Below are 20691 nucleotides of genomic sequence, written 5' to 3' on the forward strand. Positions count from 1 at the left end.
ACGAGATGATATCGAAGGTTTAGAATGCCCGAAACACATATTAACCCCGAAACTTTCAATATGGAGATCCTCTAAATTGTGGTAACTTGAAAAGGAAAACTAAACTATGCTTTCTTTAAATCTGGCTTGACTTTTCCTTTTTTATGCTGTCAAGCTTCAGGAATGTATTTAGACATTGTTTTTTACCTCATTAGATGAGGCACTTGTTTCCTGCACCGTCACGTTGGGGAGGTTATAGTTGGGTCTGTTGGGCCATGGTTTTCTAAGATGAACACATTTAGGTTGAGACCAAGTCAAGAAAATTCTTGGGTGAAAAGTGTCTGACAAATGTATCAGTGGCCAATCAGAATACATAAACACGTTTGATTTTGAAAGTCACAAAATAAAAAGCAAACAGGAGTTGTTAGAAATGCTGAAAATTGTTAAATGAAAACATTATTTTGATGCCTCATCAGAGCTCTTTTGTATTATTTCTCTTTTGTCACTAAAAGAATATTTAGCACAATGCTCAGACGTGAAGGGAGAAAATGCATATTTCTCCTAGCATTTTCCTTTTGGCTCTTGCTAAAAGGACAGAGGATGTGCTATAATGCAGATATTAAAACTAAAAATACCTGGACGGAAAGGCCTTGGAGGGAGTAATTTGAATGACTATGCTTTCCCAATGCCTCTGTAAGCTTCTTTATTGTCCCAGATTGGGTTGAGCATTGCTCCTGAATCAACAATAATACTGCCTTAAGCTTTGCTTTTTATATTATCAATATTGAACAATATGACAAGAATATTGGTATCTGGAGAGAAATAGGATAAAAGATTTTCAAAATGCATGGTATTAGATTCTTTGAACTCTTATTATATACCCTGATGATACTTAAATTAACATCTATTGGCTGATGATATTTTGATCACAAAAAAAGTATCAAAGATGTTTGATCTTCTACTTAAATTGCACAGATTCAGAAACTCCAGATACGTTATTGGGGATCTTGGAATACCCAGATCTGGTTACATTCTGAGAAATTTTTATTATTCAGCATCATTCACTCAAATTCATCAGTAAGCTGCTCGGTACGTTTTGTTGTTTATGTGTGTCTAAGCAATAATATAAGCTTTTTATAATGCTATTTCTCCTTGAAATGAGGAATGGCTCTTTTCCCCTTCTTGTGGGAAGCTAAGGAGGACTATGGAGCTGACAGCTGCGACATCAAACCAAATTAAAATAAAAACCTTGGAGTTAATGACGTCCAGCGTTCCAATCTTTCTTCATTCTTTGTACTGCTACAACAAGCAAATAACTGATGCAGTTTCTAGATGTTGTAGAGCAAATAACCACTTCCAGATGAAAGCAATAATACACACAAAATGCCTTTTTTCCCATTATATCTAAAGTTATGCACATCACTTAGCTATGTGGACCTACAGGTAGTTACTAGCAGGAGCGGGGGCAGGTGGTCTAAGTTACTCACCAGGTAAAAATATGATGTTCAACAGAAGATCAGAATACCTGTGTCCTGCAACCACATGCATGGGATGGAGCTGTACAGGCCACTGATGAGCATGTAAACACAATCACAACACAAAAGTGTGATGGTTTTCATCTACCCTCCGTGGAGAGGGGTAACCTGACGCTATGAGGACACTCAGCAAGAGTCACATGTAGAGTAGAGGTGAAGCAGACGCTTGAACATCTGTCCGCTTCATGGGAAGGCTTTTCATCTCAGAATACACGTACTAATAAACAACAGTTGGAGAAAATTGTCCACGACATTCAACATGAAGCTGAGCTTTAACTGAGAGAAGGAAGGGTGGAATTGTATTTCCCTTTGCAAAGCGAAAACAGCCGTTGAGCGCGGCCTCTTCTAAAATCTGATATTTAAAAAGAATTGTAAGAAATCAAATTGTTCAATTTGGGACGAAGAGTGGCTGAAGTTACTGGAAAGCTCATGCCTCTGAGTCTGCAAAACCGCTGGCCAGGAGAGGAAAACTTTTCCAACACCCAATTTGAATATTGTGCTAACGCCATTGACTCTGTTAAAACCCTGGAGTTAAATAGGATCCCCTCCCCACTGCACCCCCCGCCCTTTCTCTCTTAGGTTCGTGTTTGGGGGACAAGGGGGCTGGAGCTTGGCCCCAACCTCGGAATTGCTGCCAAGGGCTTGTAATACAATCTCTCCCCATTTGAAGGGTAAATCAGTGTCAATTGGGTTTGCCGTCCACCAGAAAAAGTAAGCATTTTACTTCCGCTCGGTCTATGTGGACTGATGAAATGTAGGAAATCTGTTTCTGGCAGGGGGGAAAATCGTTTTCCCAAACAGCACCGAGAGGAGCCATCAGAGAAGTATGAAGAGGGGCAGTGCGGCTGTAGCTGCTGCCGCTGCCGCCGGGCTGCTGGGGTGCGGAGCGCGGCTGCTGCAGGACCTGCGCCGGCAGGGGGCCGGCCCCGAGACGCTGCGGGAGCCCAGCCGGGAGCCCCAGCGCCCCTGAGAGCCGCCAGCAGCCAGCTCCGGACGCGGGGTGAGCAAGGCGGGCCGGCCGGCTTCCCGCCGGCGCCGCCGCAGCCGCAGCGCGCGCTCCGCAGCCGGGTCGCTGGGGGGCCCTGCCCGCCGGTGCGCGCGGGGCGGCGGGGGAGGGGCGCGCCTGACGGTGACCTCGGGGGCGCGGCCGGGAAGGGCGAGGAGCCGCGGCCAGGCGGACGGGCTCTGGCGCTGGTGGGTGGGCACTGCAGTGGGTGACTCGGGTTCCCTGGACGCAACCATCCCTATTGTGGAGCAGCCCAGATGACCGCGTCAACGAGAGACCGCTGGGGCGGCTCAGCCAACCAGGGACGGAAGTGAGGGTTTCTAATCAGCACATCGATTATACACGCACACTTCTGCATGCGTGCACAGGGGGTCTCTGTGATGCAAGCTCAGCGTGGTCGGTTCCCGGGAAGAGGCGAGCGGAGCGAGGGCGGTCTTCATGGATTGATGTTGGGTGTTTCACTTGAGTGGGGGAGGCGGGGATGGGAGGAAAAGGGACGACACTTGTGATTTGGGGAGATACTCCTTGTTTTCAACTGATGGGTTTCACAGAGTTGAGTTCTTTTACGTGAATAACAAAAACGCTAGCCTATGAACCAACCCCTTTGGGGAGATTTTGCATAGTAGTATTGTTCTTTTCATCCAAAGAGCGGAGCTTTGGAATCCGCAATTGTTTGGGGAGCAGAGAAGCCAACTTTGCTTTGGAGGCATTAGTTATTCCGGCAAAATTAAATTCTATCAGCCCAGTAGGGTAAATTGTCATTAACCCGGCCCAGACACCCGAAGTTTCCACGGCCTTGAATAGAGAGGGAGCAAAAGCAGGGGTTAACAGATTCTGTTTTCTGCATTCCAGTACAATTGGGGTAAGGGGTGGGGGGGTGGGGGGTGGGTTGTTCAGTACTTCCCTCCGGAAATCAAAGCCTTCGCTTCCCCACCTTCCTCGTCTTCATTCTCACACCTCCTTCACTTCCATCCACTTCTAGTTAAGAGTTTGCAAAACTTTACCGTCCCTCTTGTAAACTCCTCCCTCCCCCCAAGAAGCCTCTCCAACAAAGCTAAATCAGCTGTGTAGGGGAGATCTTTTGTGGGGGAAATAAGATCTGCGTGTGCACAGGAACACCCATTTGGCCTCCTAGTGTTAAAATAAAGGTGCAGACAGGTCGGATGTGCCAACCAGGCAGAGAAGTCCACCTTTCCCCCTCACCTAGCCCTGAGGTTCACCGCCGCAGGGCTGGAAACAAGCCGGTGTCGGTTATTGATTCCTGCCCCCAACCTCTTCGCGGGGTGGACACTGATTAGCTGCAGCTGGGGTCTAGTTTACCCAGCCTTTGAAATCGATCAATGAGTTCCCTCTCGAGGAATGCTCCCCCTTAACTGCGGAGGAGAGGGGGGTGGCTGTGGTGGTCTTCTCCAACATGGGCGTCCTGGTTCTGACTGCCTAAGAGAAGGTAAGGGGCAGATGTCTGAGGCATGGGGCAGGCGGCCTTTGCAATGCACACTGAAGCCTTCACACATGGCCCCCTGAATGGGCTCTGGAATGGAAAGGTAGCTTGAATTTCAGCCTGTGTGTTACTAAACTTTGGGCTTGTTTCTTCACCCTACTTTTTGTGATGTGGACTGCGCTTTACTGGGATATAAAGTCATATGGCACAATTTATTTCTAGTATCTTGGTAAGAAATCTTAAACTTGCAGGTGTGGTGAAATGGTGGGTCTTGCATTAATCCAAGTGTGTTACGTAGAATTTTAGAATTTTGATTCAAGGCTGCCAGTCTGTATTCTAGACTTTTGGAGCCTTTGGAAGGCCAAAGTTACCTTGGGTGAAAGCAAATAATGAGGTGCTGGCAATTTGTTTGCCGAGTTTTGTTAAAACTGCAGTTGATGTTAAGGCTGTTTTGATAGCTTTGTGGTTTTGATGTTGGGGCACAAACAGGATGGCACTATTTCTTTTCATTTCTCCTGAGCAACAATCAAGATTTTCCACTCAGTGTTTTTGGACTAGAGAAAAGAACTGGAGAGAAGATACAAAATATCCCTTGTCAAAATGAGTAATGCTTGTGTAATCTTTCTGACCTAAGTGTTTTCAGGGTCAGTGGAGTTTTTACTACTGTTTTCCCCTTATATGAGACTATTCTGCACAACAGATGTATGTGTTCAATAGAGTGTAGAACTCTGCTAGCCCTCAATTACATTATAGCAATCTTTGCATCACAGACAACATCCAAAGCCCGAAGTGTCCTCATGAATTAAGGTTTACTTACTCAACTTAGATGAAGTTTTGAGGTAAGTCTTTAGTCTAATTGATTAATTACTTTCAGATGTTTTTCTATTCAAATTATGTTTTAAGTTAAGCTGGTAGGGATCCAAAAACCTGTGCTAAGTTGTTTGGAAAAATGGATTGATAGGGCTTTTAAAAACTTGAAAAAAAAATTTCAAGTGCCATGAAAATACAAGAATCGGTGTCTACTCTGTTATTTTTTGGGTCATGATTTGAGAAAGAATTATTATTACAGGTATACCATCATTTAGTTCAGGACAAATCATCATGGGGCTGCAAGAAGAGAAAGAGATTCCTGGAAAAAAAGTTAGCATTACTTGAAATTGGAGGCCAGGAGAGCTGAGTAGGATATTTTTAATGATTCTGTGACTAAATAGCTTTGTTGCTTTGGCCAAAGTATCTTAGGTCTCCAGTCTCTTATTAAAAACCAGGAATTTGACTGTTACATCTTCTATGGTCCTTTTGAGTTTAAAGATTTTGTTACATAATTAGAAAAATTAATAATGAGTGTCATTTTGCCTTTACTCTTGGTGTGTGTGTGTGTGTGTGTGTGTGTGTGTGGACAAGTTGTGCTTCTTAGCTGAAATGTGCGTCCATTTCTAAGATCTACAGTGACATTTCTGATTAAATTTTGGACTTTTATTTTCTAATTAGACCCTTAGGTTACAGTTTAGCATTCATGACTTCGTTGGGAAGGTGTAGCTTTGTAGAGATACTATTGGTTAGCCAAAATGGATCACATAGGAGGAAAGAACTCAGAATGATGGAACAGCACATCTAGAGTGGTCCTTGGTCATTAGTTCTTCAAATCTCAGTCGGAAGATAGCAGTTTCTCCTTCCAAATTTTGAAAGGGTGTTTGGCGTGGGGTGTTTTTTGTTTGCTTAATTAAAAAAAAATAGTGCTGGGCGCCTGGGTGGCTCAGTCAGTTGGGCGTCTGACTTTGGCTCAGGTCATGATCTCACGGTCCATGAGTTTGAGCCCCGCGTCGGGCTCTGTGCTGACGGCTCGGAGCCTGGAGCCTGCTTCAGATTCTGTGTCTCCCTCTCTCTCTGACCTTCTCCCGTTCATGCTCTGCCTCTCTCTGTCTCAAAAATAAATAAACATTAAAAAAAATTTAAAAAAAATAGTGCTGTTGGCCTATAAACTTTGTTTCTGCAATGCTTCACACTCATAACACACAAAATTAAAAAGAGGTGAGGTCAGTGCTGTTAGATCAGAACAAAATTGGCCTTTAGGGATGGGAGCCCTTAACTGTGGGTTCATTAGCACTGTTTTAAATGGCCACAGTTAAGGAGTGTGTGTGTGTGTGTGTGTGTGTGTGTGTGTGTGTGTGTGGTGTGATGTGTTGGGGTGGGGGTATGTTGTGAGATCTTTCCTCATTTATTTTGGGAGGTATAGCATTCCCCCCATCTTAATTAATAGCTTCTGAGTCTTCAACTGGTGCCAAAAATGAAGTATAATTTGTTACCAAAATTTGTTTTTAAAAATACTTGTAAACTTCTCATTTTAGAACTTAACATGTCATTCTTCACCTTGGGGTTTCATCCCTGTCAATAAGAAAACTTTGGATTTTCCATTATTTATGGCTTTATTCCATCAATACTTTGTTTTCATTTCTCCTTTTTTTTTGGCTTTTCTTTGTGATTTAGTTCTATAAAATCTATTGTCTTACAGGAGTTTTATTTTGGCACATTTTTTATGAGGGTGATTTAGGCTTCGCTAGTATTTATTGGATATAAAGTATATACCTCAAACTGGCACAAATATTTAATCTTCCGAACTATCTTTGAGGTCTTTGTCTCCATTGTATACACTGGGGAGCTCCAGTACAAAGAGAAAAAGTCATCTAACTGGAGAAGAATAGCTATTCAGTGTCGAGGTAATGGAACCAGTATTTGACCCCAGCACTTCTGATTCCAATTCTAATATTCTAATCCATTAAGTAAGCTTCTTAGTGGATCTCATAGCAGACAGTAGTGATATAATGTTTATCATTTTATTCTTATTTTTCTTTCCTTCCACTTTATTTTCTATGCAATACATTTTTTTTTAATTTTTTTTTCAACATTTATTTATTTTTGGGGGGAGAGAGAGAGACAGAGCATGAACGGGGGAGGGGCAGAGAGAGAGGGAGACACAGAATCGGAAACAGGCTCCAGGCTCTGAGCCATCAGCCCAGAGCCCGACGCGGGGCTCGAACTCACGAACCGCGAGATCGTGACCTGGCTGAAGTTGGACGCTTAACCGACTGCGCCACCCAGGCGCCCCTGCAATACATTTTTAATAACATGTCAGCAACTTCTAGAGATAGTCTGGAAAGCATCTTGGTCATAATCAAAGCACACCTCTAGGTGGCGTGAAAGAATACTTTTTTTCAGAGTCAAAACTATGATGTCTTCAACTGGGATTGTGGAGCAACAGACTAAACAGTCTTTAAACATGTGAGATTTTACTTATGGAGTCATTAATTTTTTCTTCTTCCCCTGGGCTAGTTCAGTCTCATCATATTCATAATGGTTATTCCAGAATCAGTTCTACTATGGAAAGAAAGAAAAAATAATACACACACACATTCTTTGAAGAATTCTGTATTAAGTTTCTGCATGTTTTTCCCTTTAAGTTTTATTTTTCTGAATTCCAAATCCTGAGGGTTGCATTATCCATTTTTAGATAGACCCATACAGCTTGAAGAAGCCATAGCTCAGAGAGTCATGGAAGCATTTGAATCCTTACTTGTGTTTCCAAGGCGATTGGCTTTGCCTAGTACTTACCAAAGTCACTTATCAAGCTTTTAAAATATTTAGATTACATGAATTTTCATGGTAACATCTTTCAGTGCTTACATACCTGATACAAAACATTTTTCTTTCCCCCAAACCTAACTTTTTGCTTCAAGTCTAATGGACCATTAATCATTTTATTTCCCATCTTTAAAAGCTACTCCTTGGCATCTTTTTTGGTTTTTGAAAACTTTTGAATGGATTCAAAGGATCAGAAATTATCTTTTTGTTATAATTTGTTCTTTGTGATATAATTCAACTCATCCACTTGGTTAAAGTTGAAAATATAAAAAGATTACAATCCTGCAGTGATCTTTTTATCTGAGTGATATAAATTCATTTGGTTGTTACCTATACCAGTTTAATCATTTCAATTAGAAACTACTTCACGATGCAGTAATTCTTCCACATTCCAAATTTCAATCCTAGCTGAATTCATTTCCATGTTTCCTATTCATGTCTCTGCCATATTTAAATCCTAGACTTCCGTGTACTTTCAACTAAACCACAAAGGCATGCTAGGTTTGATGGTGATTTGAAATATGAAAAATGGATCAGGAGAACATGGATTGAAATCACGATTTTTCCCCAAGGCACATAAACAGAGGAGCCCTTGTCTATGACAGTGACCTTAGGTGTCTATGTATTTGATACATGTTTAATTAATTTCCATTATATGCTAATTACCCACTAAGCCATCTTTCTCTCCCCTTTTGCTTCCTGGGGAAATATAATCCTATTATTGCTTTTTTTCCCCCTTTGTATATAATTTTGATTATACCTGAAGCAGCATAACAAAAATTGCTTAGTTACTCTTCTTATTTTTACTTAATGATCATCTATAAATATTAGAAGATAGTTTGAATTACATTTCTGGCAAAATACAGGACAGACTACATGAGAAATAAATGTGCCACTGTCAAGGAAAATAAAAACTTCACTGTTTGGAAGGATTGAGGGGAAGGATTGTGTCCCTTTGGCTCATTGAAACTGTTACATGCCTTTAGGCTTACTGTAAACTATCCCTTGATGAATTCTTTGCTGAACAATGAGCTTAAGAATCTGAGGTGTCTTCTTCCTTTTACCGAGCAAAGTAGGCTTCTGATGCTTAAATGGAAGTTGCACAGCACATAATAGGATGTAGGTAAAGTTACTGAAGTACAACATCTCACTTTCAGGAAAGTAGTGGGAGAGATTGTGTCTTGAGAAGAAAGGCATTTTAGAGGTAACCCTTTTAAGATTTCAATGAGTTATTTAAATGTATCAATCATGTGCTTAAATGTATTATTACTTAAATGTTTGTTTCTGAGGCTAGCTAGCCTTTACCAATCCTAACCAGCCACAGGTAGATCTTTTGTTTTCCTGGGACTGGACCTATTTTTAAAAGAATTGGAGCAAAACTCTTTTAGGTTTCTGATATTTAATCACAGGGTTTGGAGAAAGCTTCAGGACATTGTATGAATAGTATGATGATTAACCGCAAAAAAAAAAAAAGGCAATAATGATATTCTGGCTCCTGTAATGATAATTTAGAAACATAGGACAAATGTATTAAAATTATTTCACATTTGCACTGGTTCACTTTAGATAATTAGATATATAGAGATTTATAAAAAAATGTTTTCAAAGACAATTTATGGGAATTTTTTTTTTTTTTTTTCAAAAAGTTATTCCAAAGCATAATTGCTTTGGAAATGCAATTGTCTGTGTTTTTAAATTATGCATCTATGACACTTTTTAGGTGTTTGTTCACATTAGCAGTTTTTTCTAATACTATGGCAGAATGTTTGGGAAGCAGTCATGTTTTAGAATTTTCTAAACACCAATGTTGTCTTGTTTTTCTTTCAAAAGCAGTCTTTAAAAGGCAAAAAATTAGCCTATGATAAGAGAATTAGAGTTGGACATTAAGTAGAAAGGATTATTACGTAAAGTTTCAAAGAATAGAACCAACAAAAGTGTATACAACTTATATTGGTAAATTTAAAATACTGTAAATAATGAAATATAGCTGAAAACCCTATTATATCTTATCATACTTCTTGCCAGCTGCAAATATTTTCATTTTCATTAGTCATACCATACTTGGTTATTTCATATGCACTCTTTGTGTACAGAATAGAGTCCTGCACGTTGTTGAAGTGATGAGTTTATTTACTCTAGCTACTTCAATATTACTTCTATAGTCTTAGGTCCTATAAATAATGCATACAAAGTGCTACATTCAAGGCCAAGTATATATTCAAACATCTCTTCTACAGCCCATACAGGGGACTGGGCTGCTCATAAGCCCATAAGGGACTGGGGTAATGAAATCATCTTTTATTTTATAGACCTAAGACATTTAATTACTTCTACTCTAAAAATGATCACAAGCAAAACCTAGTGTGTAAAATATGTAAAGTGGGAAGATACAAACTAAGTTAAAAGAAAACCCTATGGTAGTATTTATTAGAATTCCGTTCAATTCTTGGGTTATAGTATGGGTTCTCGATGAATCTATTTTGTAAAAATGTATCATTCTGGCAAGAATAATGGTCTTAGAGTATGAAGACCTAGGTTCAAGCCTGACTCTGCCATGATCTTGTATATATGATCTTGGTTGAGTCACTTATCCTCTCTGGTTTTTGTTTTTCGTTTTTGTTTTGCCTTTTTTTTTTTCATTAACTGTAAAATGAGAAAAGTGTGGTAGGGTGTCTTTGAAAGCACCTTCTACCCTGTCTCCCCACCAATTATCTAAACTGTGAGTTCATATTAACTTACCCAGCTGAAAGAGCCAAGTGCTATACTTAATTGTATAGGTAAAAGTTTTGAGAGAGCTGACCATGTTTACAATAAATTGTGCAAATTATGTCATTGCTTGCACTCAGTTCTAAAATTTTGTGGAAACCTGTGGTTTCAAATATGAACCCAAACATTGGGAGTGTACAATTGAGATTCTAAAATTTTAATCAAGCCCTTTTCATTGCTTTTGCATAGTGGAATTTCTTGCCTTAGACGCTGACTTTTTCTAGTATGGTGTTTCACATGAGCTTAGAGCTTAGTGTTTGATTTTTCTATTTGACCTCAGATTGCTGCTGTTTCCTACCAAGTGATTGGTCAAAAGTGATAGGGCCAGTGCAGATAAAGCAAGTAGTGTTTTGTGGGGTTTAATAATTAAAAACCTCACCCTTCATCAAAACGTCCATGGATCTGGTTCCTTACTGTGTCATTGGCAGAAAGATTTTCACGAGACAAGTCTATACAAAAAGCAACTCCTCTTTTTTTTTTTTGTTTTCAAAACAGGTATTACAAGTGGATAAATGATGTGCACTGCTCTGAGCCCAAAGGTACGCAGTGGACCTGGCCTTTCTGATATGCATCAGTATAGCCAATGGCTGGCCAGCAGACATGAAGCGAATTTGCTACCGATGAAAGAAGATCTGGCCTTGTGGCTAACCAATCTATTAGGTAAGGTTATAAGATCTTATTTTGTGAGCCAAGGTAACAGGCTGTTTTTTCTCCCCCCTCATATAGTGTCCTTCACCTAAGCATGTGACGGCACCTTGGGAAGAAAGATTTCATTATTTGGATTTTGCATCTGGGAAACCTGAGGCAGGTGGAAATTTTAAATGAATTTCTCAATATCTCTCACATGAACTGTGCTTAGTAATACCAGTATCATGCATTGAAATGTGGAAATGTGTGGTCAAATCTCTGGTTTTGTCTATAGGCCGGTCTGATTTATTTTTTACTTTTCTTTCATGCAGCTGACCAATTTGACCTGTTCTTTTGATACTGCACACGGGCCACAGTCTGTGAAAATCTGACTTCTAAAACTAGATTTCTTCGTCCTACTTTTGTAGCACACCTTCCAAAACTGCTGAATACCCAGACTCTAGAACAAAATTGTCTATCCTTTGTCTAAATGAGCTGGCTGGAGTCATCCAACCTTGAACTAAAGTTTTCTTTGCATTTCATTTTTGTTTGTAAGTGCTCTTCCAAAATTTGTCTCTGAGAAAAACGCTACCTCATGCTAAGGCTGCCTTTTTTTTTTTTTTCTGTTCTGCCAGCATATTCATAGGATAAAATTTCAACCATGTGCACAATGGAATCGTGCATTTAAAGGATCATCATGTTTTCACCAGTAGCTTTTCACAGAGGATAGAATTAAAACCTGAAGAAAGGACCTTTATAGATATATGATAGAAGAGTTGAATACAGAGTAAACATAGAAAGCATGTGGTGCTTTATCATTTGCAGAAGGGATTTCACAACATTATTTTCTTATTTAAAGGATCCGTCAAGGCACATTTTTTATCTTCATTTTCCAGCTGATGAAAATGAGGAGCTTAATGAGAGTGCCCTGTTTATCTAAAAACGTAGCAAGGTTTTGGCAGGGTTTGGCAAGATTTTAGCACATTTTCGCAAACGTTTCCTTTTGCTCACCATGGCTCTGGAGTTTTGCAGGGCTTTTATGTTTTTTAAGCCTTTATCCTAAGGTGAGATGTCTCCTTTTTCCTCAGTGTGTACATATGACTCTATGTGGTGTAGCAGGGCTACGTGTCGGTTTTCAGCGTGCCCAGCCACAGGGTAAGGACAGGAATACCAAAGGCATTCCCAGGAAGACCCTTTATTACACTATGACACTATATCCCCTGGAAGGAAGGGGCTGTCCCCTTTTAGTAAGACATCCATACAAAGGTAGAGGTTTTATCACCATCACATACAGGGAGTTAAGTTTGTCTAGGCAGATGGATTTCCCTCTCTCTTTCTCTCTCTCCCATCCTTCAAGGGTTTACTAATGATTGTTACATTAGTACTTTATCATTAACTTTGAGCTGTCCTCAGATACACAGGCTATTGCAAGTGTAGCAGCATAGAAGAGAAATTAAGAGCACAGATTTGAAGTAGACTGCCTATTGTGCTTGAACCCCAGATCGGCCACTTAACTAGCAATGTGATCTTGGGCAAGTTACTTATGCGGTCTGTCTCTCAGTTTCTTCATCTGTAAAGTGGTAATAATAGTAGTGTTATTCCACAGGGTTGCTGTGGGAGTAAATGATGAAAATACATATGCTAATTAGTACTGGGCATCTTCTAAATGCTATATGGTTTGTCATTGTTATTCCATTATATAGTTTGGTGATAGTGTTAATTTGATTTTGTGGATAAGTTAATATATTCAACAAATATTTGAGTGTGCTACAGAATTATATATCAGTTTAGGGGCCCCTGGGTAGCTCTGTTGGTTAAGCTTCCGAGTCTTGATTTCGGCTCAGGTCATGATCTCATGGTTTTGTGAGTTTGAGCCCCACATCTGGCTCCACAATGACAGTGCAGAGCCTGCTTGGGATTCTCTGTCTCCCTCTCTATCTGCCCCTCTCCCACTCACACCATCTATGTCCCTCTCAAAATAAAGAAATAAATCTAAAAAAATATATATTATATGTATAATATATATTAGTTTAAAAAATGAACTCTGGAATCAGAGTGCTTGAATTCAAATCTCAATTCCATGAGTTACCAGCCCTGTGATACTAGGCAAGTGTCTTAATGCAATGTGCCTCAGTTTTCTCATCTATAAAATAAGTATAATATCAATACCAACCTCATAAGATTGTTGGAAATTAGAATGACATCACCAGCTTTAGAAATAGATCTGGCACATAGTAATCAACTAGCTGGGAAATACTAATTCTTGTAGTTAACTGTGTTTTAGACACAGTCTGCTAAGTCTGGAGGATAGAATAGTGATTAGGAATAGAGTACCGGCTCTTATAAGAGCTTGGAGTAAATTGAAAAAGAAACATTTTAAAGAAGTAAGTGAATAAATAATTCATTAACTGAGCTTGTTGTAAACACTAAAAGATACAGGTTGCAATAAGAATGTAAAAAGAAGGAAGTGTGAATGGGCAAAGCTCAGGGGGCTTGTAGGAGGGATCCTCTTTAAAAGGTCTTATATTTGGGGCGCCCGAGTGGCTCAGTTGATTAAGCATCTGATTTCAGCTCAGGTCATGATCTCTCAGTTAATGAGTTCGGGTCCCACGTCGGGCTCTGTTCTGACAGTTCAGAGCCTGGAGCCTGCTTCGGATTCTGTGTCTCCCTCTCTCTCTCTCTGTCCCTTCCCTGCTTGTGCTCTGTCTCTCTGTCTCTCTGTCTCTGTCTCAAAAATAAATAAACATAAAAAAATGTTTTTAAAGTTCTTATATTTAAACTGAAAACTGAAGAATAGTTAACAGCTAGCCGGAGAAAGCATGGGAGAATAACCTGAGTGGAGGGAATGGCATAGGCTGAGACAGGAAGGAATTTGGTACCTTGCAAGAACTCAATGAAGGCTGGCATCAGTGGCACAGACCAAGAAGGAGAGAGGTTCATGTGACTTGTTGGGGCTGGATCGCATACTGCTTTGAAGACCGTGTTAAGGGGCTTTATAATTTTTTGTAGGGTGAAGGAAAAGTCAGGGAAAGATAATGATTAGAGTATAGCCTGTTTGTATAAGCATGTTCCAAGGTCCGGTGACTTGTCATCAAAGACATTTTATTTGGTGAATGTGATCATTTACAAAGCAGATTGATCAGGGTGAGCAGCCCAAGACATCCTCAAAGAATAGAGACTCACTGTGTGTGTAATGGAGAGATCTTTGGATTAAAAGTCAGGAGACCTGGCTCCTAACTGGGTGTCAGGAGACCTGGCTTCTGATTCTGGCTCTGCCACTCGGTAGGAAATTTGCCCAAAGTCACTCAGCTATCTGTTCTGGGCTCAGTGTCCTCAACCATAAAATGAAGGGCTTGGAGTGGATGATCTCTAATGTCCTTTCCAGTTCCAAAAGTCTAGGTTTCCAAGAAATCCATCTCTTGAGACCCAGTTTGAGATCATCAATATGCATAAACAAAGTGAAAACAATTTACATAAATGAATAATCTTTCTTTTAGAGAATAAGAATAATTTTTTTAATGCTAGTATTTGGTAACAAACATGCAACTGATGGTTTGTGAAATTTTCTCAGAAAAGGAATCTTAATCTCAAGGTACAATAACGTACCACCTCGCATTGACTTATATTCGTAGAAGTAGAGAGATAATAGCTTTCAAGTGAATATTCACATGGTAACTTAGAAAGTTAACTCATAACTTGAGATTATTTTAAAGTGGTGAAGCATTTGGAGTTAAGAAAATGCATTATGTACTAGAATGGTAATGAAGAAGGGAGAAGAAAATGTATGGCTATGTTAGAAGATACTTTTATGGGGTGCCTTGGGTAGGTTGAGCATCCGACTTCAGCTCAGGTCATGATCTCACAGCTCGTGAGTTCGAGCCCCATGTCGGACTCTGTACTGAGCTCAGAGCCTGGAGCGTACTTTGGATTCTGTGTCTCCCTCTCTCTCTGCCCCTAACCCACTTGCATTCTGTCTCTGTCTCTCTCAAAAATAAATAAACATTTAAAAAATTTTTAAAAAGAGGGTATTTTTATTACACATAATAGATACATTTAGAATTCACATAGTTTGGAAATGGAGTCCTTAAATTAAATTTTAAAATTATTTATTACTGACCTTTTTGTCACCTCAGATATTTGCAAATTTATATTGTGTAGTTCTCTTTCAATTCTTGTTTTTCATCTACTTGAAAGTTAGAAATGTTTTGAAAGTAGTTTCAAAGTTGATACTGTCTCCATATAAAGTTTCTGCATTTTTTGGCAATGTAGAAATTTATATACTAAATTAAGCCTTTCAATTAGATGGTGCCATTGTGATGTGGACCTTACTTGTGGAAAGGCTTTCTGCTTCTTTTAAGTAATTGATTAAAATATGACTTTTTTTGTCTTTCAAAAGGAGTATCAATGGTTGTTTAGATTCATATATTTCTGCTCCTATATATAAAATGTAAAATATATAGTTTCTTAAAGAACACTCAATATGTATTCAGATTTTTTGGTATATAAAAATGTTTGTTAGAGAAAATAATTACTTTGTTGGTTCAGTGACCAATATTCACATTCATGCCATATATGGAGTTATATAATACCGTAATTTCCAGGTACTTAATAGGTAACAATAATAAATAGCACTTTACATTCTTAGGCATAAAATTAAAGCAACAATAGTGAATTTTTATATGGAAATTTATATATTAGAATATTAAATGCCAGCTATCTTATGACAAATTAACTAGTTATGGTGAATAAATAGTTATGGTAGTTGGGATTTGTTTATGAGATAGCATACCAACTTGATTCATGAAAAGATCATCGTGTAGATGTTTATTGACTACTCACACATTCTTGGAAATATCTACCCATCTTATTGAAAATAGTCTTTGCAGTCCAAGTATATTTCTAGTACCTGGCACCATGGAGCGTTTTATGAGCAACATTCAGAAAAGACAGCAGAAGAACCCCAAAGACCCCTTTATTCTTCCCTATAAAACATTTCTTTGGCCATTGTGTCCTGTTACACATTAAATATATACATTTCATCTTTATTTTAGGCCTTCTGTTTTGTTACTTTTTTTCATGAACTAGTTATTGCCCATTTGTTATTTAACTGTGTCCTTAGGACACATTTGAACTTCAAGTGATTATACAAATAAATATTGGGGAAACAATTATCACTTTGAATAAACAGCATGTTATTAAGTTAACAGTCCCAGATTATAGCACCCACCCCTCCTTGAAATAGATGAGGCATATTCTATGAATTTCATGATTACTGATGGAGTATTGAATATTGCTGTTGGCTTAACTTTGAAATGAATATACTAATGTAAATGTTCTCAAGTTGTTTATTTCACTTGTGTTTCTTTAATCATTTAAAAATAATGGTCTACCTTTACCTTCAATTAGTATTTGGTTGATAACATTGTATGAACCATATGGTAATATATTTTTGAGAAAAGATTTTAGTTGTTAAGCATCCAAGAAATCGACATTGTTTTTAAAGATTGTAGATCTTTAGGATGTAAGTGTATAAGTATTTGGATATATGCAGGGACTTTGAGTAAATCATAAGATATATTACAAATTACATTATGCTGAATTGTTTCACTTAAATTTAAAAATGCATTATAGTAATTGATAGTATGGTGATTTACCCTTTGCCTGACTTTCCTACATGCACAGGAAAGAAAATCCAGTTATTATATGCTTAATATGATCAATATAAAATATTTTAAAATTTTCAGTTATTTCTAAAATTAACCATATTTCAACATTAAAAAATTAAGCACCTGTTTATTGAAGCTGCTTCTGTCAAATACAACTGCTGTATAATGAGTTTGGAACAACTTTCTTTTCTTTTTTCTTAAAACCCTTTTATCAGATCCGTATCCTGCAAAGTTTTCGTATTCTTGACATAGTCAATGAAAATTCCTTAGGAGAGGTGGTATCTTATGCTAGTTCAAAAGTTTAGAGAATCAAATTCATGTTCATGAGTTAACACCTTTCAGAGAATATACTGCCTCATTTTTTTTAACCCATTTTTTCCAACAGAAACAGCTTTGTATTTTCTTGATATACATGGAGGGTAGATACTGTGAATCAGAGGGGACCAGATGCTGATCTAGGGTTTCTGGATATAATGAGTCCTTTCCTATCTCCCAACCTTCAAATTTCAATCTCAAAACACTGGCTAACCGGAGTTAAGATAGCAGATGAGTTTCTTTGAGTTCTCCAATTAGTGAAATATGCTGGGAATGAGCGGTGCATTGAGCTTGGAGTAGAGTTTGGTCCTGCCTGGATCAGCTCTAGAGAAAACATACACCAGTTTTCTCTGCAATGAATCAGGCCTCACATCAGAACATGCCTAAATGACATTCTCAGCTATTCTCTGATCTACACAGTGGACTGCGATTCAGTTTTTAGCACCACTGTCTTCATCCCCAAGCTGTTTCTGTTTTTTCTTTTTGTTTGTTTGTTTTTGTTTTTGTTTTTTCCTGAAAGGCTTTTGGTGGAGTTTCTACAGAGAAAAAGACAACAAGAATTAGGGAGAATGCTTTATTATAGAAACTAGTCATTTGTGTATTCAGCAAATATTTATTTAAGTAGCCAAGCACAGTGGCTAGCTAGGAGCATTGGACTGTAGGCGTAGACATCAGAGGTTAAAAATCCAGATTCACTGAGTAATTTTAAGCAAATTGCTTAATCTAATACCTCAGTTTTATCATCTATAAAGTGAATACAATAATAGCCAAACTTCACAGTTTGGTGAGATGATTAAAAAACATGAATACCTGTAAAGTGCCTGACATATAGTGAGGTTTCAAATGTTAAATACCATTATTAGATGTTATCATATCTGCTAACTGACTGGGAGGAAAGCTTTCTTTCTTCGCAAGGTAGAAGTCAAAAGGGATTCTTTTTCCACATGGCTCTAGTCCAAAACACCACAGGTTGATACTTAATCTTTATGGAAATTATGACAAGGCATATTTCTGGGAGGAATACACCGATGTGTAAAAGCGTGTGTGCTGATTTAGTTATTTGACAAAAAATTTCAGGCAGATCTGCATTTCATATGATTGTGCCCTAACATTTTATGAGGAAGTGAATTAACTACAATCTTTACTCAAACTCCCTGATCTTTGTCTATTGGCAAGCTGTCAGTCATGACTGAATTGGTGGTATGACAATCAAAGTCCGCAATTATGAACGCAAGAAGTAAAGATATTACTTCTAGACAAGACTGTTTTAGATTAACCTTCAAGTCAACGGTCTTTACATCCTAGTGTGGGTCAGTTGGTACTCCAAGATGATTTGATTATATCTATACATTGTCCTATCTTTTCTTTTCTTTTTCAAAGTTTATTTATTTTGAGAGAGAAAGAGTGCACACATGTGTGTACACATGAGTGGGGGAGGGACAGAGAGAGAGAGGGAGAGAGGGAATCCCAAGCAAGCTCCATGCAGAGCGCGATTTGGGACTTGAACTCACAAGCTGTGAGATCATGACCCGAGCCAAAATCAAGAGTTGGACACTCAACTGACTGAGCCACCCAGGCACTCACCCTATTTTTTCCTAAGCATACCAATAACCTGGGAGGACAGAGCTGGGGAAGAAGTGATTCTATTCTTCTAGAATCTTACTGCATCTAGTATTTATAATCTAATGTCTCAAAACAGTTACCCAATTCAGATTAAAGAAGATCTGGTTTTGCCTAGCAGAGATATTTCATTTTTTATAATGTTTACTTCAGAATTGGAATTAGTATTTCATACCTTGTTCTAATGGACTTGTCATGGTTAAATTGAGCTAACTTCATATACTGATATAAAAAAAACCTGGTAATATTAATGTAATAAGATAATATGTATCATTCCATGTAAAGTTTATATTGATTTCTTATAATTATAAAGTATGTTTAAAAATATATTTTGTGATTCTTTGTGTGGAAAATATATTACACATGAAGATTAAAAAAAAAACTTCTCCATCTTGCATTTTTTCCTTCATCCGAGGCAGTATATTTCAACTATAAAGTATGTAACAGTGTCTGTTTTAGCAAAAAAAAATCCACCTTTTGGAGCTATAAAATATACAGAATTGAAAGCTGACACCTAATATATTTTTCATTAGATACAGATGTTTAATGTAAACTCATTCTTTAAGTATTCAGGAAAATCAGGCTAATGAAAATTTTTCAGGTATAATGTATAAAAAGTAAAAATCATACCTTTTGGTAAATTGCTAATAACTTTTTAATGAGAGACATTTTTCTTTTTATAATTGACAAGTTCTTTTAAATTAACTGTAATCATTTTGCCACTTACCATTATGAATAGAATCTTTCCATTGCCATGGAACTTCATGAAAGACGAATACCTAAAGAGCTCTTTTAAATGAAGATAATCTTATAAGTAATTTATAAAGGGATCCTTCAACAATTTGGAGTAAAATTTACCTTCTCTACGTCAAAATGTAACTTTGGTAATTTTGAAAATATTTCTAATACTTATTTTTCCTACTTATTTCCAGAATTACTTTCTTACTAGACAATGCAGGCCAACATGGTGACTGCATAACACAAATTTTGCTGGACCGGCCTTTTGTATCTCCAGAATATTACTCTCATTTCTGAATGAAGTTCAGCTGCATACAATTTTGAAATAATAGTAGTGTTGTGTAGGCTACCTCTGTGGTGAGTAGTTAGGGCTCCTGATGTTTTGCCACCTGCAGAAGTCATCATCCTATCTGGGGGCTAAAATGCGAAGCATCCAGTAGGGAAGAAAGAACATTTTTAAAAAGTTAATTGTCTTTCCTTCTTTACCTGCCCTTCCCCCCAAACCAAATCAAACAAACAAAAAAGAATTCCAAACAGATGTTTCTTGAAATCCAAATATATTCTACGTTGTGAGTTGAACTTTAAGCCAGGACTTTATCTGTTGTTCCAGTTGGGTTATTTTTAGGTGTTCATGGAACTGAGCTGCATGCGTTGCCCTTACGATAAAAGCTGCTCCTAAGAGAGTCTCAGTACAAAACTTTAAAGCACTCCTTTTTTCCTTTTTTTTTTTTTTTTGGCTTTAACTTAACCACTCTTTGCAGAAATAATACCCAGCATTTTCTGCAAATTTTCCAGCAGTTTGTTTCTTTATTTGTTAATATATGTGCTCACTGAACACATTATCTAGGTGCCTACTATGGTAATATCATTATACTTCCCTCTGTAGGACCACACAAACACAAACACACACACACACACACACACACACACACACACACACACGATATTGCCCCAAGAGGTTTGAGGAAGACAATAGGTGCTTTTGGAGCACCTGGGTGGCTCAGTCGGTTGAGTGGTTGAGCATTTGACTGGCTCAGGTCATGATCTCATGGTTCACAAGTTTCAGCCCCATGTGGGGCTCTGTGTGGACAGCTTGGAGCCTGGAGCCTGCTTCTAATTCTGTGTCTCCCTCTCTCTCTGCCCCTCCTCTGCTTTCTCTCTCTCTCTCAAAAATAAATAAACATTAAAAAAAGAGGTTTACAATGAGATACCACCTTACACCTGTCAGAATGGCTAACATGAACAACTCAGGCACCAACGGATGTTGGTGAGGATGCGGAGAAAGAGGATCTCTTTTGCATTGTTGGTGGCAATGCAATCTGGTGCAGCCACTCTGGAAAACAGGACGGAGGTTCCTCAAAA

General features: G+C 38.3%; 1 protein-coding gene across 1 annotated transcript in view; it reads left to right on the forward strand.

Annotated features, from left to right (window-relative positions):
• The first annotated feature begins 3909 nt into the window (after nucleotides 1-3909).
• The window catches only part of GAS2 (growth arrest specific 2), a 129723-nt gene continuing 112941 nt past the window's right edge, over nucleotides 3910-20691 (forward strand). The window contains exons 1-2 of the mRNA XM_047879081.1: nucleotides 3910-3967; nucleotides 10859-11023. Coding sequence (XP_047735037.1) covers nucleotides 10876-11023 — 148 coding nt within the window. The 5' untranslated portion in view covers nucleotides 3910-3967; nucleotides 10859-10875. The remainder of the gene's footprint in view (nucleotides 3968-10858; nucleotides 11024-20691) is intronic.

The sequence above is a fragment of the Prionailurus viverrinus genome, chromosome D1, assembly GCF_022837055.1.
Source record: "Prionailurus viverrinus isolate Anna chromosome D1, UM_Priviv_1.0, whole genome shotgun sequence".
NCBI classification, from domain to species: Eukaryota; Metazoa; Chordata; class Mammalia; order Carnivora; family Felidae; genus Prionailurus; species Prionailurus viverrinus.